The following is a 27,098-nucleotide window of genomic DNA, read 5'->3' as shown; positions in this document are numbered from 1 at the left end:
GCACCACTCATCTTTCTTTGTATGCTTTCACCATAATGAAGAGTTTTCATTTTCTGAATGTGCCATGCTATCCTTTTCTTATAGATCTTGGCAAATTCTGCTGCCTCTGCCCGGACACTCTCCCACAGCTATATGTTTCTTATATTTTTGGTCTTAACTCAGAAATAATTTTGTCCAAAAGCCTAGACATACTAAAGTTATCTTCTGTGCCTCTTCTATGGGTGCTCCTATACTCATCCTATTTGGTTTCCTATGATGCTATATTATAATTTTCTATTTACCAATCTTGACTTTGGTCTTCTTGAGGACAGGAACATGTTTATTGCCTATGTATCTCCAACCCCTGACACCTAATAGTATTAAATAAATATTTATTAGAGTAGTAAATAACTGGATTCTTACCTCTCCCTCCTGTTTTTTTCCAATTTGTCTTTCAAAATCATAATTTCTTTGTTGAGAGCAAGCTGCTGGCCTTCTGAATCATGCAGTTCTTTCTTCAGATTTTTAATTTCATTTGCGTGTATTCCTTCTCTCTTAGACAATTCTTCTTCATAAAAGATACTTTTCTTTTCCAAATCAGTCTTTAGTTTGGTTATCTCTTGCTGATGTTCTATGCTGCATACTCCTGGTGAGTAACTAATTTGCTTTTGCTATGGAAGTAATAATAAAAGGTTAGTTCATCTCCAAGAATAGTAAAATATCAAATAATAAGTCTATAATATAAAGGACTGGTCACATAACTAAATATTATTTTTGTATATTATGACATAAAAATGTTTTCTTTACATAGGCTGTTAACCTTTTGTCTGCCATAGGTTGCTAATGTTTTTCTGAGTGTACATTCCCTTATTATTGTTATCTTTTTCAGTTTTCTTCACATCAAGATTGTATATTATGTGTATTTTCTGCTGGTACTAATATAATTATTTAAATTTCTAATATATGTATAATATTGTTGGTTTATGGAGTGAGGGAAAAATCTATCTGTATCCTGTTTCTGATGTGGAACTAATAATAGGTTATACATACATTTGTGTTTTTAAAAGATTAAATTGGGGGAGGGATGGTAGAGCTAGAATGTACAAAAAGGAAAGGGAGAAGTCTTCTTCAAATGTCCAGGGAGAAATGACAAAGCTCTAATCTAACATCTTTGTATCCATTCTAGAAAAAAAGGATACATCTCTTTGCATTGAGGTAGGATTTTAAGGAGGAGAAATTTCGTTGAAAGCCATCTGATTACAAATTAGGTTGCAATATACTCTCAGTAATCAGGGAGAAAGGAAAATGGACTTTATCCAAAGTTCTTTCAGGTAGCGGCTAAAGGTAAACAGAAGCATACAGACAGAGGTTACGACTATGAGATTTCCTGAGCTCTGCAATTTTTCTATTATTTCATTACATGCTATTTTCCCAGGTGAGCCACAAAAAACCTTTTAAAATCCAAAGAACCTATGAGCTTATGTTAAGTGACAAAAAGGAATCAGGATCTGGAGGACAGTGTATCCTTTTTATAAGTCAGTATTAAGGGCAGGAAAACTGGTAACAGTAGTTGATTTAAAGTCCAAAGAAAAATATGCTGGCTTCTTCACATTTGGGGTCTATAATTTTTAATAAACCAAAGGCATTTATGTGGGCCTGAGAAATGTTCGGGATATCCACTGCAATACTAACCATTCATTCAGTGCCTACCATATGCAAGACCCAGATTGTCCAGCAGTTTCTGAGACAGCCTGGTATGCAAAGCTCAGCTGAAACTGGAAAAGCCATGTCCAGTCATATTCCTACTTTTGGGCATCTTCATGAAAATGGTGCCTAAATTGACATCTGCAGCACTAATCAACTAACCTTTCTTTCTTCCATTCATGTACTATTCTTTCATTTTTCTAATCACCCAAAGAACAGTTTTAGTTTGCTGTTCTCTTTAGTATAGTTTGGCTGTTGAAATAACAGTAGCATGTACTATAAGTTTCAAGCAAAAACTATCTTGAAACCAAAACCTAACAAAGATAACACAAAAAAATTCTCATGTCAAAAGCACAAAGTCCAAAAAGTGACTCATGTCACTAACTGACAAGGACATAAAAAAGTCAAATATAATGCTGAGAAATAAAATTAAATGATACAGAGAAAAGAACAATCTACTGTAAAAGAACAGTTTTACTGCAGGTGGTGAAGGTAATTTAATATTAGCAAACATTAATAAATGTGCAAAAATTGGCTTAAAATAACTCCATGTGATAATCTCAATAAGTGCTCCTGCCCAAAAGTATTTGATAAAATCTAATCTATCCCAAGTCCCACAATTTAAAAAACAGAGTACAGTAATTCTCTTAAGAATTATCCACTTTCAAGCTATCACTCAAAATAATACTTATGAGTGAAACACCAGAGGTATATACAATACATTCAGGAACAATAACAACAGAAAGGATGTCTTCCATTATCTCTCTTAGTTAATGTTAGATTTTAGATATTCTGTCTAAGTAACAAATGAAATAGTACAAGAAATGAATATTAGAAAGAAAAGTGATGAAAATCATTACCATTTCCACTTAATATAACTGTTCACCTAGAAAATGCAAATGAGTCCACTGAAAAGTGTTGGAATTGCTAAAGTTGAGTAAAACAACTAAATGTGAGATAAATATAAATCAAATAGTACTTCCAGGTAGCAGAATAAGCAAGAAGAAGATATGGTTAAAATTTTCATTGTTAATAGTAGAAATGATCAAACAAAAATCACCAGCAACTAATACACACACAAGTGATAACAATAATGAATAATTTGAATTATATGAAAAAACTACAAGTTTTTATAAAAGATTTAAAGAAGATAATACAGAAAAACACCAAGTATTTGAGAGGAAAGACTGCATGTATATGTAGTCAATGCTTCTTAAATTATCTTCCTTGTAAATCTAACTAAAATTTGTTTAGATGTAGGAGGCAGTACAGGAGTGAGGGACAGAGACAAATGTTCTAGCACACAGGCAAAAATAAACTGGTAAAAATACCAAAGAAAATCCTGAAAAAGCAAGACGAATAAAGAGGGGGAAAGGAGAATATTCTTCTCAGATATTAGAATATACTACAAATCTTTAATAAAGTATCAGCATAATAGATCTCCAACCCAAAATAATTTAATTCAATATGTGAGATATCTTTAATCACTGAAGAAAGCAGTGATTAATTAATTAGCCACAAGCTAATAATTAAAGAACAAAATGACTTTCACATCATATCATTTAACAAAAAAAGCCAAATGGATTAGAGTTAAATACTTTTAAACCCAGTAGAAATATCCAGGGAAAAGCAGAAAAACAAGCTTAGCAAACTCTGAAAAAAGGACAAGCCAAGCTTCAAAGCAACAGAACACTGAGGAAAAATAAAAGTAAAAGTAACAAATGGGACCTAATTAAACTTACAAGCTTTTGCACAGCAAAGGAAACCATAAGCAAAACAGAATGACAACCTAAGGAATGGGAGAAAATATCTGTAAATGATGCAACTGACAAAGGCATAATTTCCAAAATATATAAACAGCTCACACAACTTAATAACCAAAAAACAAACAACCCAATCCAAGTGGGCAGAAGACCTAAACAAGCAATTCTCCAATGAAGACATACAAATGGCCACTAGGCACATGAAAAAATCGCTAATTATCAAAAGAAATGCAAATCAAAACTACAACAAGGTATCACCTCACACCAGTCAGAATGGCCATTATTAAAAAGTTTACAAACAATAAATGCTGTAGAGGGTGTGGAGAAAAGGGAACCTTCCTACACTGTTGGTAGGAATGTAGTAAGGTGCAGCCATTATGTAAAACAGTATGGAGATTCCTCAAAAAAATAAAAACAAACTTATCATATGATCCAGCAATCCCACTCCTGGGCATGTATCTAGAGAGAACCTTAATTCAAAAAGATACATGCACCCCAAAGTTCATAGCAGCACTATTTACAACAGCCAAGACATGGAAACAATCTAAATGTCCATCGACAGATGACTGGATAAAGAAGCTGTGGTATATTGATACAATGGAATACTACTGAGCCATAAAAAAGAATAAAATAATGCCATTTGCATCAACATGTATGAACCTGGAGATCGTCATTCTAAGTGAAGTAAGTAAGAAAGAGAAAGAAAAATACCATATGATATCACTCATATGTGGAATCTAAAAAAAAAGAAGAGGAAACTAATGAACTCATCTATAAAAGAAACAGATTCACAGATATAGTAAACAATCTATGGTTACCGGGGAAAAAGGGTGGGAAGGGATAAATTTGGGAGTTTGAGATTTGCAAATGTTAACCACTATATATAAAAATAGATAAAAACCAAATTTCTTCTGTATATCATAGGGAACTATATTCAGTATCTTGTAGTAACCTTTAATGAAAAAGAATATGAAAACAAATGTGTGTGTGTGTGTGTGTGTGTGTGTATGACTAGGACATTGTGCTGTACACCAGAAATTGACACACTGTAACTGACTATACTTCAATTTGAAAAATTTTTTAAAGAACAAAAAAAAATTCATCTATAATTTGAAAAAGAAACAAGACCAAAATTGAAGAGCAAATGATAAAATGGTAAAAGAGTTGCAGAAAAGATAAGAAAAAGTACAATTTTTACTATGCAAAGAGTTTATATGAATTGATCAGAAAAACATTAAGATTACAAAATTAAATGCGCAATGACTTCAAGAACTAATTCACAAAGAGAAAGCATGATTAATAAATGATCTACTAATAAAGCAAGAAATGCCTCTCACACTTGCAAAGATTGTGGCATCTACCAAGTACCTTAAAATGATCTAACAATTTCATTTCTAGGTATCTGTTCTAAGGAAATGATACTGAAAAGGCAGTGCATAAAAATGTCCATGGTAATTATAATACTGCAAAAGTGAAAAATAAATACAGTCATCCCTTGGTGTCTTTGGTTCTAGTTCTGTCCACCCCCATCACCAAAATCAACAGACGCTCAAGTCCCTTATATAAAATAGTGTAGTATTTGCATATAACCTACTCCCAAATACTTTAAATCATCTCTAATTTACCTGTAATACCTAATACCCCCCAATACTATGGGGCTTCCATATCTGTGATGTGGAACCTGTGGATATGGAGGGCCAACTGTATTTAACAGTAGCAAACTGGATAAGTGGATATTCTTCTATAATCATTAAAACTATGTTTGTGACAGTTATGTAATAATGAGTGAAAAAGCTTATATTACACTCTCAAGTGAAAAACATGTGTTAGGGGTTGAACCGTACTCTTCCAAAATTCATATGTTGAAGCAATAACCACTAGTACTTCAGAATGTGACCATATTTAAAAATAGGGCCTTAAATACTGCATGATCTGGTATGTGCAGAATCTGAGGAAGTCAATATCTTAGAAGCAGAGAGTAAAACAGTGGTTCCCAAGGGCTGAGGGGGTGGGGGAAATGGGAAAATGTTGGTCAAAGGGCACAAATTTCAGATATGTAGGATGAGTAAGTTCTAGGGATCTAATGTAAAGCAGGGTAACAACATTAACAATATTGCACTGTATACTTGAAATTCGAAGCATGGATCTAAAATGTTCCTAGCCAAAAAGAAAAAGAGGGAGAAGTAAAAGATAACTTGAGGTGATAAGATATGCTAATTAGCTTGATTGTGGTAAGCATTTCACAATGTATACATATATCCAAAAATCAGGTTTTATACCTTAAATACATACAATTTTATTTGTCAATTATACTTCAAGAAGCCTGGAAAAAAATAAAAGGAAAATAGGGCCATTACAGAGTTAATCAACTTAAAATGAAATCATTAGGTTAGGTCCTAATTCAATATGACTGTGTCCTTAAAAACAGAAGGTATTTGGACTCAGAAAAATCACACATGCAGGGAGAACAGCATATGAAGATGAAGGCAGAGAACAGCGTGATACAACTGATACATCTACAAACCAAAAAACGCTGAATACTGCTGGCAAACCATGAGAAGCCAACCCTGAAAAAACCCTGATTTCAGATTTCTACTGCCATAATTGAGACAATAAATTCCTGTTTTTTAAGCCATCCACTTTGTGGTAATTGTAACAGAAGCCCTAGAAAACTAATACACAGGGTAAAAAAAAACTCTTGTGGCATATGATTGGAACAATTGAAAAGTTTTGTTTTTTTTTTAAAAACAGCCTTACTGAGAGATAATTCACACACCATATTATTCACCCACTTAAAGTGCACAATTCAATGGTTTTTGGCATATACTATTAATTTTTAAAAAGCAGTAAAACATAAACTATATAAAATTTGCCATTTTAAGTGTACAATTCAGTGGTATTAATTATAATCACAATGTTGTACAACTACTGCCACTGTAATTTCCAACTTTTTCATCTTCTCAAAGAGAAATTCTGTAACCGTTAAGGAATAACACACCATTACTCCCTCCACCTAGCCCCTGGTAACGTCTATTCCACTTTCTACGTCAATGAATTTGCCTATTCTAGATATTTCATATAGTAGATATATTTCATATAAGTAGAATTATGTAATATTTGTCTCTTTTTTGTCTAGTTTCTCTTACTTTAGTGTAATATTTTCAATATTTATCCATGTGGACACTTGGGTTGTTTCTATCTTTCTGGCTAGTTTAATAATGTTTCAATGGACACTAGTGTACAAGAGTCTGTCTGAAGTCCCTGTTTACAATTATTTGGGGTATATAAGGAGTTTGATTACTCCGTCATATGGTAAATCTATGTTTACTTTATTGAGGAATCACCAAATTGTTTTTATATCCTTGCAAACACTTATTTTGTTTTTATTTTAAATTTTAGCCATCTTAGTAGCTATGAAATAACTTGTGGTTTTACTTCATTTCCCTAATGATTAATGGTATTGAATATCTTTTCATGTGCTTACTGGCTATTTATGCCTCTTCTTTGGAGAAATGTCTATGCAAATTATTTGCCCATTTTTTGATTAGGCAGTTTAACTTTCTGTAGTTAAGTTGTAAGAGTTCTGGATATCAAACCCTTATCAGATATTTGCTTTACAAAGAATTTCTTCCATTTTTTAGGCTATCTTTTCATTTGGTTAAAAATGTCCTTGAATGCAATACAACTAAGTTTTTATTTTGATGAATTCTGATTTATCCATTTTTTCTTTTGTTTCTAATGTTTTTTGTATCGTATCTAAGAATCTACTGCCAAACCCAAGGTCATAAAGATTTACTTCAAGGTTTTCTTCCAAGAGTTTTATGGTTATAGCTTTTATATGTAGGCTGTTGCTCCATTTTGAGTTAATTTTTATAAGGTGTGAGGAAGTGGTCCAAATTCAATTTTTGCATGCAGAAATCCAGGTGTCTGGCATATGAGTTGAAGGAACTATTCTTTCCCAACTGAATGGATTTAGTACTTATGTCAAAAATCAGTCATGGCCATAGATGCATGAGTTTATTTCTGGACTTTAAATTCTATTCCAATGTCTATATTTCTATTTGTATGCCAATATCATATTATTTTTATTATTGTAACTTCATAGTAAGTTTTGAAATTGGGAAATGTGGGTCTTCTAACTTTGGCCTTCTTTTTCAAGGCTGTCTGGCTATTTGGGGCAATTCCATATGAATGTGAGGATTTCTGGGGGTGGGGGGGAAGGCTGTTGGAATTTTAATAGGGATTGTGTTGTATCTGTACATCACTTTAGGTAAAACTGACATCTAAACGATACCAAGTCTTTTTATCCATAAATATGGGAAGTCTTTCCATTATTTTAGGTATCCTTTAATTCCTTTCAGCAATGTTTTATAATTTTCATTGCACAACATTCGTGGTTGATTTTATTCCAAGACATTATTTTAGATGCTATTGTAACTGTAGTTGCTTTAATTTCCTCTGTGGACTGTTCCTTGCTGACATACAGGAACACAATTAATTATAGTATGTTGATCATGAAACCCTGGGGTTACCTGTTTCTGAGTTTTAAGAATTCTTTGAGTATTTGGTTAGCCATTTTGTATCAGATATGTCTATATTTTCCTGCAGTCTGTGCCTCATCTTTTCATTCTTTTGGCAGTGCCATCCATAGATCGGAAAATTTTAATTTCAATGAGGTCTAGCATATTAATTATTTCATGGATTGTACCTTTGGTGCTGTATGTAAAAAGTCATCACTATACCAACGATTATCTAGGTCTTCTCCATGTTATCTCCTAGGAGTGTTACAGTTTTGTGTTTTACATCTAAGTCTGTGATCCATTTTAATTTTTGTGAAGGGTGTAAGTTGTATGTCTAGATTTTTTTTTTTGTATGTGACGTCTAGTTGTTCTAACACCACTTGTTAAAAAGACCATCTCTGCTTCACTGTATGCCTTTGCTTTTTTGTCAAAGATGATTTATCTGTCTGTTCTCTTGCCAATACCATATTGTCTTGATTATTGCAGCTTTATAGTTAAGTCTTGAAGTCAATCTTCTAACCATGTTCTTTTAATTCACTACTGTGTTGGTTATTCTGAGTCTTCTGCCTCTCCATATAAACTTTTGTTGATATCCGCAAAAGAACTGCCTGAAGTTTTATTTGTATTGTTAAATCTGTAGTTCAAGACAGGAAGAACTGACATCTTGACAATACTGAGTTTTCCTACCCATGAACATGGAATATCTCTCCATTTATTTAGTTCTTTGATTTCTTTAATCAGAGTTTTATAGTTTTCCCCATATAGATCTTATGCATATTTTATTATATTTATACCTCAGTATTTCATTTTTGTGGGTGCAATATTAATAGTATTGAGTTTTAAATTTCAAATTCCACTTATTCCTTGTTGGTATGTAGGAAAGTGACTGACTTTTGTGTATGAACATTGTACCTGCAAACTTTTCATAACTATAAATGGCTTACTAGTTCCAGGAGTTTTTGGTCAATTTTTTTGACTCTCTACATAGATGATCATGTATTCTGCTAACCAAGACAGTTTTCTGTCATACTTCCTAATCTGTATACTTATTTCATTTTCTTGTCTTATTGCATTAACTAGGATATACAGCATGATATTGAAAAGTAGTAGTGAGAGGAAAAATTCTTGGTTTCTGATCTTAATGAAAAAGTTTCAAGCTTCTCACCATTAAGTATGATGTTATCTGTAGGTTTTTGGGCAGGTATTCTTTATCAAAGTTGAGGAAGTTCCCTATATTCCAAGTTTACTGAGTTTTTATCATAAATGGGCACTGGAATTTGTCAGATGCTTTTTCTGCATCTATTGATATGATCATGTGATTTTCAGTTTTTTAGTATGTTGATGTCATGCACTGTATTAGTTGGTTTTCAAATACTGAGCCAGCCTTGCATACATGGGATAAAATCCCACTTGGTTGTGGTGTATTAATTTTTTTTATATATGGCTGGATTCAATTTGCTAATATTTTGTTGAGGACTTTTGCATCTATGTCTGTGAGGTATGTTGGTCTATAGCTGTCGTTTCTTGTAACGTCTTTTTCTGGTTTTGGTATCAGCACAATGCTGGTGTCATAGAATGAGTTAGGAAGTATTTCCTCTACTTCTACCTTCTGAAAGCAACTGTAGAGAATTGGTATGACTTCCTCCTTAAATGTTTGGTAGAATTCACCAGTGAACACATTTGGTCCTGGTGCTTTCTGTTCCGGAAGATTATTAATTATTGATTCAATTTCTTTAATAGACAGAGGCCTTTTCAGATTCTTTCTTTCTTCTTGGTTGAGTTTTTGTAGCTTGTGTCTTTCAAGAAATTGGTCCATTTGATCTAAGTTATCAAATTTGTGGGCATAGAATTGGTCACAGTATTCCTTTATTAGCCTTTTAATGTACATCAGTTGTGCAGTGATGTCCCTGCTATAATTTCTGATATTAGTAGTGCTCTCTCTCTTTTCTTTTTTCTTTTTATTTGTGTTATTTTACAATCAAAAAGTTAACCTAGAGATTATCATACTAAACGAAGTAAGTCAGAGAGAGAAAAACAAATATCATATGATATCACTTATATGTGGAATCTAAAAAATGAGACAAATGAACTTACTTCAATGACAGAAAAAAATTTACAGTTATCAAAGTGGAAGGGGGGCAGATAAATTAGGAGTCTGGGATTAGCAGATACAAACTACTATATATAAAATAGATAAACAACAAGGTCCTTCTGTATAGCACAGGGAAATATATTCAACGTCTAGTAATAACTTATGAAAAAAAAATGTATAACTTAATCACTTTGCTGTACACCAGAAACTAGCACAACACTGTAAATCAACTGTATCCCAATTTTTTAAAAAGCTAAAAATTTGTTAGAAAGCACACTAGGCAAAACATAGATTAAGTATACTCTTTACAAAAAGATTTACCACTGAAAAGAGAAGAAAACATTTAAAGGAATTTTAGTGTGAACAGAATTATAAATATATGAGATAATATAAACCATTATCTATAGGTAATTCCTCTTCTTCCCAAGTTCCCAGGGGAGTTATTAAATTTATATAAAGTATTCAACCTTACATTGCTTTTAAGTGTGAAAATCTGTTTGAAAGACACTTTACTGGAAAAATATAATTAAACCAAATTGGCTCAAAACAAATCAACAATAAAATAAAGGACAGGCTACTATGCAGCAACAAAGAATGTGGTTGCAAGAGAATTTTTTTTCAAATTTCAAGGAAGAGTTTATTTCTATGAGCACAGAGAAAGAAGGAAAGCTTTACTTTACTCTACTTTATATAAGTTAAGAGAACCCTGAAACAAAACTTTACCAAAACAGCATACAAATAATAAAACCAGACTCATCTCAATATTAAATTTAACAGCAAAAACTGTCAATAAAATGTTAACATTTGTAGTCTACTGTTATATTGAAATTCAACTATTATGTGAGCAACTGATTTCCAGAATGTAAGAACAGTTCCATGCTAGAAAACTTACTGTAATTTCTGTCAAAAATAGATAAAGGGATCCCTTTTCCCCTTAATTAGCCTGGCTAGAGGCTTATCGATTTCACTGATCTCTTTAAAGAATAAGCTTTGGTTTCACTGATTTTTTTTCTATTGGTTTCCTATTTTCAATTTAATGGATTTCTGCTCTAATTTTTATTATTTTTCTTCTGTTTACTTTAGATTTAATTTGCGCTTCTTTTTCTAGTATCCTAAGGTGGAAGCTAAGACAATTAATTTTAGATCTTTCTTCTTTTCTAATATATGCATTCAGTGCTATAAATTTCCCTCTAAGCACTACTTTTACTACATCCCACAAATTTTAGTAAGTTGTGTTTTCATTTTCATTTAGTTCAAAATATTTTTAAGTTTCTCACGAGACATTTTATTTGACGTGTTATTGAGAAGAGTGTTACCTTTCTTCCAAGTATTCTGGAATTTTCCAGCTATCTTTTTATTATTGACATCTAGTCTAATTCCATTGTGGTCTGAGAGCAAAGTATGATTCCTGTTCTTTTAAATTTGTTAAGGATTTATTAAGGTTTATTTTATGGCCCAGAATGTGGTCTGTCTTGGTGGATGACATGTAAGCTTGAGACAAATGTGTATTCTGCTGTTGTTGATGAAGTAATCTATAGATGTCCTTATATCAATTTGATTGATGATGGTGTTGAGTTCAACTGTCTTTACTAATTTTATGCCTGCTCGATCTGTCCATTTCTGATAGAGTTGTGTTGAAATTTCCAGCTAGGATAGTGGACTGACTTATTTTTCTTCACACTTCCATTGGTTTTTGCTTCATGTATTTTGGTGCTATGGTGTTACATGCATACACATTAAGTATGTTACGAATTTTTTGGTTCCTCAGTGCATTTCTTTTAATGTGATGTAATACATAGATTTATTTTCTTGTATCTAACCACTCCTGCATTCTTCAGATAGAACCCAGCTTGCCATGGTTTGTATTCCTTTTAATATGGTTTTGAATTCAGTATGCTAGTATTTTGTTAAGGATTTATGTATCTACTGTCATTAGGAATACTGGTCTATAATTTTTTTTGTGATACTATTAATATGGCTTTGGTATAAGGGTAATGTTAGCCTTATGGAATGAGTGCTCCCTATTTTTGTAGTCTGTGGAAGTGTTTAAGAGGAACTGTTGTTAATTCTTCCTTAAATGTTTGGTTCAGTTCACTAGTGAAGCCGTCTGGTCCTGGTCTTTTCTTTGTCAGGAGGGTTTTTTATTACTGATTCAATCTCTTTGTTTACTTGTAAGTCTGTTGAGACTTTCTATTTTGTATTGTGTTGTGGTAATATGTGCGCTTCTAGAGCTGTCCATTTCACCTAGGTTACTTTGTTGGCACAGAGTTGTTCATAGTATTCTCTTACATTCCTTTGGCTTTCTGATGAAAGGTAGTAATATCCACTTTCATTTCTAATGTTAGTTATTTGTTTCCTCCCTCCCTCCTCTCTCTCAGGCTAGCTAATTTGTCAATTTTGTTGATATTTCAAAGAATCAACTTTGGTTTAATTCTCTTTATCATTATTCTGTTTTCATTTTATTGAACTCTGCTCTAATCTTTATTATTTCTTTCCTTCTGCTGGCTTTGTTTCCTTTACTCTTCTTTTTCTAGTTCTATAAGATATAAAGTTAGGTTACTGATTTGAGATCTTTCTTCCTTTTTAATATAGGCATTTGCAGCTATAAATCTGCCTCTGCACACTGCCTCCACTGCACCCCATGTGGTGTTTTCATTTGATCAATCTATAAGTACTTTCTAATTCCCCTTGTGATTTCTTCTTTGATCCACTGGTTGGTAAAGAGTGTCTTGTTTAATTTCCACTTATTTTTGAACATTCCAGTTTTCATTATGTTCATTTCACTGAGGTGAAGTAGAAACTGTGTGTGATTTCAATCTTTTTACATTTATTGAGATATATTTTGGCCTAACACTGAGTCTATCCCGGAGAATGTGCCAATTGCTCGAGAAGAATGTGTATTCTGCTGTTTTTGGGTGGACTTTTTTTTTTTTTAACACATGTCTGTTAGTTTTAGTTGGTTATGGTGTTGTTCAAGACCTCTATATTCTTATTGATCTTTTGTCTATATGTTCTGTTATTGGAAGTGGGGTATTAAAAGTTTCTAACTATTATTCAAGAACTTTTTCCTCTTAAATTCTATTGCAAAGTATTCTTAATGGAGTGAAGATTCCTACAACCTTATAAAAGGGCAAAAATAGGCTTCAAAACTGACATGTGTATAACTTTCAATCCAGAAATTCTACTTCTAGAAAATATCCTAAAGAAATGATAGTATGATAATAATAAAAACTAACACTCATTGAGCCTTTACTTGGTGCCAGGCCATGGGCTAAGCATTTTAAGGGCATTAACTTATTTACTGGGTATTTTTATTATTATCCCAAATTTGTAAGTGATACAAGAGATTATGAGTGTTTGATCAGTAGATAAATACATGTGATTCCAAGTTTTCAATGCAGCAGTGTTTATTACGGAAAAGAAAAAAGGAAGGCAAACCAGTGAACAGATTGGCACTGAGACTTAGAAAACCTGGGTTTAAATTGCACTTTATCAATAATGACTATAAAATCCTTAATTCTTCTGCGTCTCACTTTCCTCAAATGCAAATAATCTTAGATTTCTTCCAGTTTGTACTTTATGATTCTTGTTTATTACCAAAATCACCTAAGGTAGTGCTGGAAACAAGGCAGTCCCTGACTGTAAGTTATTTGAGATGCTAATGTAACGCCTTCTACACATTAATCCTTCCCTAGAAGCACAGGTATTTACAGAAGAAACGCCTCTACTTCAGAAAGCTAGCCACAACCGTGCAATCATGATTAATCAAATAAACAAAACAATCCCCTAAACAAAATAAGACGTAATATCTAGTTTATATTTGTATTTCTAGCAGAGAAATCTTACTTGCAACCATAAATATTCAATCATCAGAGAAAAAGCAAGTTCTGACCAATTCTACCACATCATTCTTTCATTGATATAATACATTTTTTAAACACATATTAAATATTTGGCCTTGTGCCAGGTTAATAATATACCAGTCTGTGTTTTCAATAAGCTAGGTCATAGTTTGGGTGGGGAAACATTTTGTGAATATATAATTACAGTAAGAACTATTGTAAAGTTATTAACAAAATTCTATAGCAGTACAGAATAAGATATATTTAGACTTCCTGAGACGGCTTTCAACTTGGCTTTTTTATTTGCTGGATGAATAAGATAGTAGACTAGGCATGTTTAGGCAAGGAGTGGGTGGAGGTGGGAGCTGGCAGACAATGCAGAGGAAACAGGATATGTAAGGGTTAGAGTCAAGTAAAGGCAGATATCACACTCAGATTATAATTTAATGTTATGGAAATAAAATGTCAATTTAATACTAATTCTCTCACTTTGACAGATATCATATTATTATTATTATTATAGCTAATAGTTTCTAAGCACTTATGATGTATCAGCTTACATACTTGTTACATAAAACCAATGAGATTGGGTTTTACAAATGAGAAAATATTGGTCCAATGTTTTGTCCAGCATTACACAGCTAGTAACTGATGAGGCTAGGCACTAAAACCAGATTGTCCAACTCTAGAGCTGGCACAGGATTTCCCTTGTTAAGCACTTCTGCTGAGATGTGTTAGTCCATGCCAATTATCCCACTTAACAGAAGTATCTGCAAAGATACCCCTGAGCCTCTCCTAAATCACTTAAAAGATAGAGGGTCTGGACACCTAATCATGCCTCCCACGCAGATTACCAAAATATCTTGTCCAGATATGCAGCCCTTCATAAATATTTTAACTCTTTCCTGATAGACTTCTCCCCACTAAACATAGCTTTCCCTTTCCTTACAGAATGATTAGGACGTCTACAACAGCTTCCTATGGATAAGAATGAGAGTTAAGAACACTATGTGTGAAAGATAGCTAGTTTCTACTGTGTATCAAAAACAGTAAATAACTAATAGCCCTACTAAGCATAAAGAGGCAAAAATTAATTCAACTTCATAAATGTGAAGTCAAACGATACCTTCAGTCCCTCTAATTCATTTTCCAGTTGCTTAGAATAGTGCTCGCTCTGTTCACGCAATTTCCTGTCTTTAGATGCTTCAGCAGCTACAGCTTCTGTATGAACTTCCAGCTTTAAAATAAAATGAAAAAAGCAGATTTCATGTTTATAATTGTTTTTCCAATAAAATGTTTTCCCCCATGGGAATTTACCTTGCAATAGGAAGATAACTCAAATGCTGAAATTCATATTAAACAGTATTACCAAACTAAAAAAATAATTTTGTTTTCAAAAATTAAAGAATGAAATATATATTATTTCACTAGTCTGAAAAAGAAGCTTTAATCACTACCCCATGGGCACTACAAAATTTGCCTGACTACTAACCTCTTTTTTGGCTCTTTCTGTTCTGCGCAGTTCTTGCCTTAAGCTTTCAACTTTTTGCATCACCAGGTCCACCTCTTCTTCCTTATCTCGGACATGGCGAGCAAGTTTCTGTTTTTGGGTGTGCAATTCTGTTAGCCGCTCATTGATCTCCATGAATTCCTGCATGGCCAGTTTCCTCTGACAGTGTGCGTCTTTCAGCTCTTTGGATTGGTTTTTTAATCGCTCACTAGCCTGGACTAGTTCCTACAGTTTTATAAAAAGAATATAAGTTACCAATCTGCAACCTAAGGACCCAATTTGGCCATCAAAATAGCTATCATGAAGTCAAGAAGAGCCAAAATTATTCACTTCAGAACAAAATTAAAAAGAAATGAACTACTTATGAACAGATACTAAGAGCATGGTGCTCTGTTCATATTCTCAGTTCCTTATGCTAACATACTAACTGCAAAGGAACAGTTCATTTAACCTTCTGGTACCTTAGTTTCTCTAAGTAAATGTATAGGAATACAAGATATAATGGTCAAAATAAAGATTTTGTGAAATTTAATGGACACTTGTGAGATTAAAAAAATATGTTGAATGATTACAAATGATAAAAACAAGGGCTGTACTTGATGTGGAGACAAAATCTTGGGCAAGAAGTGAGGAGAAAAGCTACACTCTAATAAAAATGAGAAACTTAGAAGGGGCCAAGGTAGCCTCAGGTCAGTAGAATTACCTGCCTCCCAGCAAAAGGAAATGTAAATGTTCTTTGAGGAAGAGCCTTAATGAAATCTAGGGTTTTTGTTTTTTTGTTTATTTTTAAAGAACACACAAATATGAGCTCACAACCATAGATTCCCAAACACCCAAAGGACAAACAACCATAAATAAGCAAATAACATAAACAATAAAAATAAACCCCAATGGTATTTGGATATTAGAATTATCAGATACTGATAAAACTGCTATATATGAAATGTTTGAAGAAATAAAAGGAAATCCTAAAAATGGGAAAATGACAAAAGACTATTAAAAATGACCAAGCAGATTTATAAAACAACTTCATAGAACATTTAGAAATGAAAAAAATGTAAATATTAAAATTAAAAACATGAATCCACCAATATATAAAGCTGCACCTTTATGAAGCAAGAAAAATAAAAAGAAACTCAAATCCTGAAACTTTAAAAAATAAAACATATAACAACAAGTAAAAATTTAAAAAAAAGAAATCAGAGGGAGAAGAAAAACCCAAATCACCTATTCCTCAAAAAGGGGGGAGGGGGAGATAGAGTAGATATTTAAGAAGTAACAACAGTAACAGGGAAAAGTATTTTTAAAAGAGATGAGAAAATAACTAAAATTGTACATCCAGAAAAATTACTTTTCAAGTATGAGTTTAAAAAATAACGAATTTCATACCAACAAAAATTGACAGAGCTTACTACAATCAGCTCTGCACTAAAGGAACCTCTAAAACATTTATTTCAGGAAAAAGAAAACTGATTTTAGAAGGAAGGTCCAATGAAAGAGAAGTGGAGAGCTAAGAAACTGGCAAACACAAATATAAATGTAAATAAACTTGAATATAAGATTGCATTACTAAAATGTCTCATTTGTACAGTAAACAAAAATGATATAACTGAAATATAATATAATATAAATAAAATATCAAAACAGCACAGTAGTTGGGAAGAGGTAATAGAGCTAAAAGTTCTCAAATTGTTTGGGAGCAGTAGTTTAAAATATTAAATCTAGACTTTATTAAATACACATGATAAAATTCAATTCTATTAGAAACTGCTAGAATGAGTAGTGAGTAAAATGGGAACAAAAAACAAACTAAAACCTCAACTAAAAATTAAGAAAAAAATTTTGCGAGATGAAAAGAATTCTGGAGATTGGTCTAACAACAATGTGAATGTATTTTACACTGCTGAACTGTACACTTAAAAATGGTTAGGACAGCAAACTGTATGTTATATGTATTTTGCACAATTGAAAAAAAGAGCAAGAAAGGAAACAAAGATAAGCATAGAAAAAGCGTGACAAACAGAAAGCAAAAAGGCACAAGTGGTAGAAACATGTCCTTACACATTAATCAAAGTAAGTATTACAGGGTTAAGTTCACCAGTTAAAGGCAGTTTGTTATACCAAATTAAGAAACAAAATCTAGACTTAAACAGAAAAAGTATTTTTATAGCACACAGTGATAAAATTCTATTAACTAGAAAGAAATTCCATTCTAAATTTTGTGCTTCCATAAGACAGACTCAAAGTGTATTAGAAAAAACTGCTAGAACTTCATAGAAAAATTGGTGAATACATCATCATAATGAGAAATTCCAATTTCTCAATCATTAACAGATAAAACAAGTAATTAAAAAACACTGAATATAAAGAAGATTTGAAAAGCTTAATTAGCAAGCTTCATATATAGAACTTGCATCCAATATTGGGAAACACATTCTTCTCAAGCATATATTGAATATTTAAAAATGAAACAGTCTAGGTCATGCAGTAAATCTGAGTAGGTTTCAAAGAACAGATACCATACAGATCAAGTTCTTTAATAACAATACCACTGAAATAGAATTAAAAAAAAAGGGCTAAATTCTGTAATAACTCACTGGTCAAGGAGAAAAATCATAAAGAATATTAAAACATTTAGAACTAAAAATTTTTAAAATCAAAAAACAATAAAAAATGTTTAGTACATACTAAAACTTGAGGGTGCTTAGTAAAACATATACATATATAAATTTATATATAAATTTATAGTCTGCAATACTTATATTGAAACCAAAAAATGAAGTTGAAACTCAATGAAATTCCACATAAAAAGTTAGAGATAGAACAATACATTAAGCCTTTGGTCCAAATATGAGATGATAATAAAGTGCATAAATTAATGAAAAAGAAACATGAGAATAATGAAGAACAACAAAGCCAGAAGTTGGTTCTTTGATCTCACTAAATATCTGGTGATGTCAAAAAGGGAACAAGAATAAACGCACAAAGAAATAACATTAAGAAAGAGAGATTATAACTTCAAATCTAGGAGAAATAAAAAGGATAAAAGAATGCAATGAAAAACTTTACATCAATTTATCTGTCAACTTATGCAAATACAATTTATCAAAACTGTTTCAAGAAGAAATAGAATGCCTGAATAGTCCTGTAACAATTAAAGTAACTAAACCAATAGCTAAGAAAATTTTCCCACTCCCTTCAGTGGGAAAGAATCTCCAGGCTCAGATGGTTTTACAGATGTTTCTGCCAGTGTTTCAAGGAACAAAATGTCCCTCTTATACAAACTTTTCTAAAGAACAGAAAAAGAGGCAGTGCTACTCAGCTCATTCTGAGACCAGTATAACCTTGATACCAGAAAAAAACCAGAAAGATAAGAAAAAAAAATTATAAGCCAATGTTATTACAGAAAACAAATTAAAACTCCTTTAAAAAAAAGACATTAGCAAATCAGTTGTATAAAGTGGATAAACATGAACTCTGGAACTAGACTCTTTGTGTTGAAATTCCAGTTCCCCCACTTTCTAGCTCTACGATCTTGAGTAAAGGTACTTAATTTCTCTGTGTGCAGTCTCATCATTCGTAAATGAAAAGAGGACAACCACTACTACTACTGCTGCTGCTGCTGCTACCTAAATCATACGTTTCTTTAAAAGATTAAATGATCTAAATATGGAAAGCACTTAAACCAGTTCTATTGGAACTGAAGCTACATAAGTGTTACCTATATTATCATATTATTTTTTAGGAGACAATACATGGGCAATGTTGTTTCATCAAATTTCTAGAAATTTGTTGCTATACTGTGCAGAAAAGCACATTTAATAAATTCAATACATATTCTCGATAAAAATGATTAGCAAAACAGGAATAGAAGAAAACTTTCTTAACCTTATAAAAAATATTTACAAAAAACGTACAGAAAATATTATTATTAATGGTGAAATATTTAAAGATATTTTCTTTGAAATCAGGAGTAAGGTAGGGACACCCAATATCATCACTTCTATTCAACATTGTATTGGAGGTCCTAGCTAATACAGTAAGATGAGAAAAGAAAGAAGAGTGGGGGGAAAAATCAAGAGGAAGAAACAAAACTGTCATTATTTGAGAAAACCATAAAGAACCTCAAATATAGTTTTACAATTAATAAGAGTTTAGCAATGCTGCTAGAATAGAATCAGTAAGAAAATGTAATTTTTAAAGATTCCATTTATAATATGAAAACACAGAAAAAAACATTTAAGGAAAGGCAAACGAGACCTGCATAAAATATTAAGGAGAAACATTTTAAAAGACTTTAAAGATACACAGAAGATATACCATGTTTGTGGATAAAAAGACTGTGGGGTTGCAGAGAAAATAATTTTATGTTTTTGTACAGTTAGACCTTTCTAGGCAAGTTTTACTGAAACTTAGGGCCTAAAAACCTTGTAAAGTAATTTATGACTAATTTAGATAGTAAGAAAACTCCAAAGCGATTTAACTCCTGGACTTCTGTGTTTACATTTCAAGGAGGGGCGGAGAGAGAGATAAGAGCCTGGACCAGGGAGATATCCTCTTCATAGAGCTGGAGACTTGGGCTTATCTTTCCACTGGTGATTTATTTTTATTCCAATGGGTCCTCCATCCTTCTCTTTAGGTTTCCAAGGAAACCCTCAGAAAGGTAAGTAGAAATGAGGGAAGCAGAAAGCATCTGCCTCTCTTCTCTATAAAACCCCCCTGATTCACTCTTCCAAGGCTCCTCCTCTACCATACAGACTCTGTCTGTGTAGGATTTCATCCATCCATCCAGCTCTCATTGTGTTGCTCTAAAGGTAAGAACTGGTATACAGGGAAGCCATGTGGTTAATGTTTTGCTGTATGTAAATCGTAATACTCTGCTCTGTTCTTGAAATCTGTGTGTGCATTTAGAATAAATATGGGTAAGAACTTAAGGACTCAATATTGTAATGATGTCAGTTCTCCTGAAATTGCTCTATAGATTTAATACAACTTTAATCATTTCCCATCACAGTTTTTCAAGAATAGAGGGTTGAGATACAGACCCATGAATAAACGAAAATTTAATATATGAAAGAGTTGACATTGCACATCACTGAGGGAAGGAGGGCCTATTTAGTAAATAAACAACTGGTTAGTTGCATGGGAAATAGTGAAATTGGTTCCTTATGATCCACAAAAATTAATTTCTGATTCATTAAAAATAAGCTTAAATATGAAAGACCAAACTTAAGAACTGCAAGATAAAAATTTAGAACTGTTTTTTACCTCAGATTCCTTACATAAGCCAGCAAATGCACTAATTGTAAAGATAAAGCTTGATAAATTTGACTATATTAAGATCAAAAACTTTTGTTAATTAAAAGATTCCATAAAGAAAGTGAAAAGGTAAGTCACTAACTGGGAAACATCTGTAATGTACATAATTGACAAAAAATGTGAATGTCCAGAAACTTTCAAGAATTCTTACAATAAGGAAAAGACGAACAACCCAACAGAAAAATGTATAAAGGATTTTAAGAGGCATTTCACAAAAGAATAAATATAAATGATAAATAGACTTTTGTGAAGATACTCATCCTCATTAGTAATTAGAGAAATGCAAATTAAGGCCATACTAAAACATCATTTTAGACTTAAAATATCAATTTAGATTAGGCTGGCCAACAATAATATATCTACTATTATGAAGTATCATTGAATATAAAAACTTCTACACACTACTAGTGGGAGTATAAATTGATATAAGCAGTCAAAAATGATTTGACATTATCATAAAAAATAGAATTTGTGCATTGTGTATGGCCCAATTATTCTATTTTTATTTGTGTGTGTGCGTGTGTGGATGCATGTTCAACAATGTTCATAGCAGTATCATTTATAGTAGCTATCAATTATAAGCAACCTAAAAATGTCTGCAAACAAAAAATTAGATGAATAAATTGTGGGTGTTGACATAATGGTATATTATACACCAACTAAATGGATGAGCTACAGCTACATGGATGAATCTTAGAAACATAACACCGAGTAAAAAAAACAAATTGCAAGAAATTGCATACACTATTTTACAAAGCTCAAAAACAAGCAACACTAATATACTGAGTATAGACATACTAATATGTGATAAATGTTTTTCCTAAGTAAGGGAATGATTAACATAAAACAGAACAGTGATTACCACGGTCAGGGAAGTGAAGAGAAAGGAATAGGAAATGACTACCCAAAGCTATGCCACAAAATAGGTAATGTTCTATGTTTTAAGTTGGATGCTAGGTCCATTTTATCATTTACACCAAAATTTATATAATGTTACATTGATTCTTTTATAAGCATCAAATGAAAAAAATCTTAAAAATATCTGCTGCTTGTAGGATATTAGGCAAATCACTTAAAATTCTTTATCAATATGATTTGTTTCATTTCAGCATTACCCTCTTCTCAAAATATACTAAAAGGATTTTTAATATTAAAATTTACTAAAAATTGGCAAAATATCTGTCACTATAAATCTAGAAATCAGATGCTCATCCTTATTATGTTAACTAAGTTTGGCTGAGTAATCCTACCTTTAAATACATAATAGTAACCACTAATATAATATTATTATTAAAACAGATAGAACATTTAACTGTTATAAATTCCAAATATTATTAAATTGGTCATGAATATAAACAGATCTATACACAACACCGCTTGAAAGTGCATCAAAAAAAAAAGTAAAAAAATACTAATCTAATTCAATTTGACCTTGATAACTTTCTCTGTTAGTCTTTTTGATTAGTTTCATCAGCAAAAGGTTATTTGTTTTATTTTTAATTACCTTCACTTCCTCGCAGGCAGCAAGACTTATCATAAGTCTTCCCAGAACGACAATCTGTATTATTAGTGAATTATATACTACATCATTGAATATAATTTATACTATATCATAAACCATTTAATTCTTTTTGTGTTGGCTAGTATTAATTCCAACATTTTAAACTTTGTTATTGAAAGGCAAAGTACACACAGCGTGTCATTTAAGTGAAGTATTTTTCTCTAGTGCTTGAATATTATATACCCTATTGTACTGTTTTCACAGTGTCTTAACTATTAATAAATTTTGTTGATATTTATAACACTACTCAAGTGGTCACAAAGTTCTCATGAAAATAACTAGCTTATTTCACCCATGCTTTGAGAGATAAACTGACATTTTAAAAAACGATTGAAAAATTAAAGAAATTTTGTTATAACCTTTTAAGAATGTTCATTTTAGCAAGTCACAGTGAAAATATGTCTGTATTTCCAACTTTTCCAGACACTAAACAGATTTTAATCTTTTCTCATTCATAATTTTTTTTCAATAACATTTACTTTTAGTTGAGTCCTTTCATTATTAACTTTACATAAGAACAAAAGATCCTGAACTTTAAAGCCTCAAAAATATAAAAGTTTCTTCACTGCTAGCCATTCATCAAATTATATACACCAAAATAACTGTTGAATTTTTTAAACCAACTTTCTACAGATAAAATGTACTATATTTTATTGTAATTCATTATGAATGCTTCCAGTATATAAATTAAACAAGATTAAGAATTCAGAACAGGCTTTAACAATCTATCCATATATTTTTACCTTATTTAATTCTTCCCTTTCTTGTTGTAGTGTTTTGATTTGTTTTTCATAAGCTTTGATTTGTCTAAAAGCATCATCTAGCTCTCGCCTCACAGAATTAGCTTCTTCAAGTTGCTGTTCCAAGTGACTTGATTCTAAAAAGAGGAGACAATGTTTCTTTTACTATGTGCATAAAAACGAACACTTAAAACCAAGATTTAAAACAACTAAATTAAAAAAATAAAGTATTTTGAATTTGGTATTAGGCTTATGGACACCATATACCAGTGACTTGTGACAATTAAATGCTTATCAGTTCACTGTAATAATGGTGAATGGATAAGGCCAGTGTGAAGAGCAAAATTTATATGCAAAAATGCCTTACATATCTATTAGGAAAAAAAAGAACATACTTCCACAAACAGTATCTCCACAACCAATTAAAAACTTAAAATTTTAACAAAAAAGAACAAAACCAATCAAACAAACAAAACATACAAGATGTCCCTTACTGTTGGTTACCATTCTTATACTGCTATTACTCAAATTACTGTATGACGGTTTTGCTTCTAATACTGTGGTTCCAGACCACCTAGTCCGGTTTCACTCACTAGTGGTGATTTGAAGAATAAATATTAATTTCTAAAAGCAAATATCTGAAAGAGGCTTAGGAAATCGAGTAACTTGACTAAAGTCACATTGCTAAATGAGTATCAGAGCTAACTAGAGTCCATCAATTCTTACATCAACTTCTCTAACTTAAAAAGCATTGTAATTAAATAATGTTTAATATTATCAATTCAGAAGTTATAAAACAAAATGAAATTATTAATTTTAACATGTGCTTAAGTAAAATGTAATAAATTGATATGAGATATTCCTGGCATCAAAAGTAAATTAGCAAATTAAAGAACTGAAGCCAGTGAAAACAGAAACCTAAACATATTCATTGCTAATTTTGTTCTGAATATTTTCTATTCTTTACAACCTTGTTACTCTGAGTGTCATCCCCAGACAAGTAGTATTAGCATCCTCTGGGAGCTTGTTAGAAATGCAGAATCTCAGGCTCCCATCCCAAACCTAATGAATCAAAATCTGTATTTCAACAAGATCCTCAGGTGACTCATTTGCAAATTAAAGATCGGGAACAAATGTACAAATCACTGCACATTGTTGAATTTGATGCTTTCAATAAATGAACAAGTGTTTATAACATATTAGTCCTGTTGAAAAGAGCATTTCATTTGTATAGATAAGTTCTGTAGTCAAAGTCACTTGCATGCATTCGTGTATTACACACTAACTGATTCTAGATTCTTTAAATAATCTACTAATATTCAGTGACTTAAACTTATAGATTTATTAAAAATTTAGTTATCTTAGGTATTTTGAAAGTCTAAACATATTTATAGATAGCATATTTTTTAGCGATTTCAAAAATATCTACAAAGTTGCATTTAATTAGTTTTCATTTTGCCTTAATAGTATGATTTAATAAGTGTTTTAGTTGAAGAACAGTAAAAAAGATCAAGGGATGTCTAATGTTAAGGATCATAGAGTGTTTAGTCTTATATTCAGAAAATTACATTTTTATCATTTTTCAAATTTCAGCAGTTCACGTGGGAATTTTTCTGCTTATAACTAATTTTTTCAAACATATTAAAATGATATTTTGTTATTTTAAGTTTTTAGCATTTTTAGGATTTCAACAATTTTTAATAAGAAATCAATTTAGTTTCCTATTTCTAATAATTTGGAGTCAAAATTTAGTATGTGACAACTAAATGACACTTCTGTCATTTCTGGGGTCATTTAATCTTATGGTTAAGGTATATTAATCTAAAGTAGCAACATGGTGCATTTAGTAATACCTTCTGAGAATGCTTACTTCCTTTCTTCAACTTTGAAAAGTTCTTCCCTAGCATGTTAAATTTTTTTTTCAAATTATTGAGTCATTTACTTATCTAAACTGCTCTGTATTAGAAACAAAAATGAAAGCAGTATTTCACAAAACGTCTACGTCATATAAAGTTTACAGTAAAATGTATTAAATGGGCTAGCTTCAATAGTCTTTAAAGATGTTTTTATTGTTTTATTTCAATATGGGTTAAATTTTAGTTATATCCCAGCCATTTCACTTTGGCAGCTTTGCAATGGAGTTAAGTAGATATACAAAATACATGTCAGATTTTTGTCATTCATATTTCAGATACTTTTAAAATGGACAAAAAGCTCAAAATATTCATTTAACAATAACATATAATTTATGACAAGTACATGAGGAAATGTACTGGATAAAGAAGTGTTGGAGAAGACAAACCCAATCAATTACTTTAAATCCTCTAATATGGAGAGAAGTATGGCACTTGTAATTTGGAATACATAGAATTTTATATTTCCCCAAGATAAAAAAAAATCAAGAAAAATTCAGAATTCATTGAATTTTGGCCAACTACTGTAAAATGGCTCAGGCAGAAGAGCCTTCACTTGAACTAGAACAGTGAATTCGATTAAAACTTCGAAAGAAATCCTCAAAGGCTATCAAAAATATCTATCAAATATATAACAACACAATTAGCCATAACAATTGAGATGAAGTTATTAAAAACTAGTTTTAGTGAATAAATAGAAAAGCAGTACTAGGAAAATGGGGTTAGCTCATAACAACTGAATGGTTTTTAGCTCACAGCTGCTAGTAGAATTCTGAAACTCAATCTGCTAGTAATGAGGATTTAATGAGGGCACAATATGTAGTAATTTTCTTTGCACTGCGTGGTATATAAGAAAAATATAAAAAATGATCTCTGTCTTGAAGGAGATAAGTTAGGAACACAAGAGTAAAACTCTTTAAATCATAAATAAAGCAGAAAATCAAATACAAATTGTGTGGCAGGTTATATGGATGGTATAGGACTTAAAAGAAGGGCAAAAAAAGCACATGCATACCACAGCACTCACAGTGGAATGCTGACAAACTGCAGAGCGGCTGAGACTGGAGTCAGGGAGGCTGGTAGAATGAACAATTAAAGCACCTCTCTCTGACACACAAGAGCAGTGTCAAAGCTTTTCCACTACGGTTTTACTTCTAAAATAATTTGTAACTCTCATGATGTGGAGAGATGTTACCTCTAACCATGATGAAGGAAAGCAGGTTCCCCTATTATCATCTCCCTCCATTCACTATCTTTCTCCTTTACGTACATAGTGTAGGACAATATGTGAGTATATGTAAGAGTGAGAGACAGACAAAGACAGAGGGAGAAAGGGACACAGGCAGACAAAGAAAGGGAGAGCTATTTTAGAGAGCTGAGAAAGTACGTGGAGGTGCAATCAAGAATAGGAGTTACAAAGCACATTACAGATTACAACAAATGTTTTATTTAGAAAACAAAAAAGCATTCATTTATTATCTGATGTAAAATTGTTAAATGAGAATCTGAGTTTTTATTTTTGCTTACAGATGGTCAATAAATATGTATTGAGTATCTGCTATATGGTACCAAGAAACTCCGCCCTACTTCCCTAGAGTCTGGAGTATGATGAGGAAAGCAGATATTAAAATGAAATTATAAATAATTATAAATGTATTATAATTTTCTAGGAGTTTTAAAATATTGGAAAACACTTCCAGAGGTAAAGAAAAGATAGACAGACATTAATGGTAGATAACAAAGATCTTACATATGAAAGATCTGGAGTACTATTATAGGTACTTTGATACATCAATGAATAAAATACCCCGAATCCCTGTTTTCAAGGAGCTTATAGACTAAACAGTGAAGTGAGAGAAGTAAAGCGATATACAAATTAAAAAATGTAAACAGCCTAAATGTCCATCGACAGACGACTGGATAAAGAAGATGTGGTATATTTATACAATGGAATACTATTCAGCCATAAAAATGACAACATAATGCCATTTGCAGCAACATGGGTGTCCCTGGAGAATGTCATTCTAAGTGAAGTAAGCCAGAAAGAGAAAGAAAAAAACTATATAAGATTGCTTATATGTGGCATCTTAAAAAAAAAAAAAGAATACAGATACAAAACAGAAATAGACTCGCAGACATAGAATACAAAGTTGTG

The 27,098-nt window shown here is 31.7% G+C and overlaps 1 protein-coding gene across 13 annotated transcripts in view; it reads right to left on the bottom strand.

Annotated features, from left to right (window-relative positions):
* CDC42BPA (CDC42 binding protein kinase alpha) overlaps positions 1–27,098 on the bottom strand; it is a 237,400-nt gene that overhangs the window by 77,311 nt on the left and 132,991 nt on the right. For 11 of the 13 annotated variants that reach the window (XM_031438472.2, XM_031438479.2, XM_031438476.2 and 8 more), the window contains exons 12-15: positions 23,034–23,167; positions 15,393–15,635; positions 15,027–15,137; positions 403–650 (exon numbers count right to left, since the gene is read on the bottom strand). In XM_031438472.2, coding sequence (XP_031294332.1) covers positions 403–650; positions 15,027–15,137; positions 15,393–15,635; positions 23,034–23,167 — 736 coding nt within the window. The remainder of the gene's footprint in view (positions 1–402; positions 651–15,026; positions 15,138–15,392; positions 15,636–23,033; positions 23,168–27,098) is intronic. The other 2 variants (XM_031438480.2, XM_031438485.2) reach the window with 1 other exon arrangement.

This window comes from Camelus dromedarius, chromosome 21, assembly GCF_036321535.1.
Source record: "Camelus dromedarius isolate mCamDro1 chromosome 21, mCamDro1.pat, whole genome shotgun sequence".
Classification (NCBI taxonomy): Eukaryota; Metazoa; Chordata; class Mammalia; order Artiodactyla; family Camelidae; genus Camelus; species Camelus dromedarius.
Note: the sequence above shows the minus strand (reverse complement) of the source record. Positions and strands in the feature narration are given on the sequence as shown.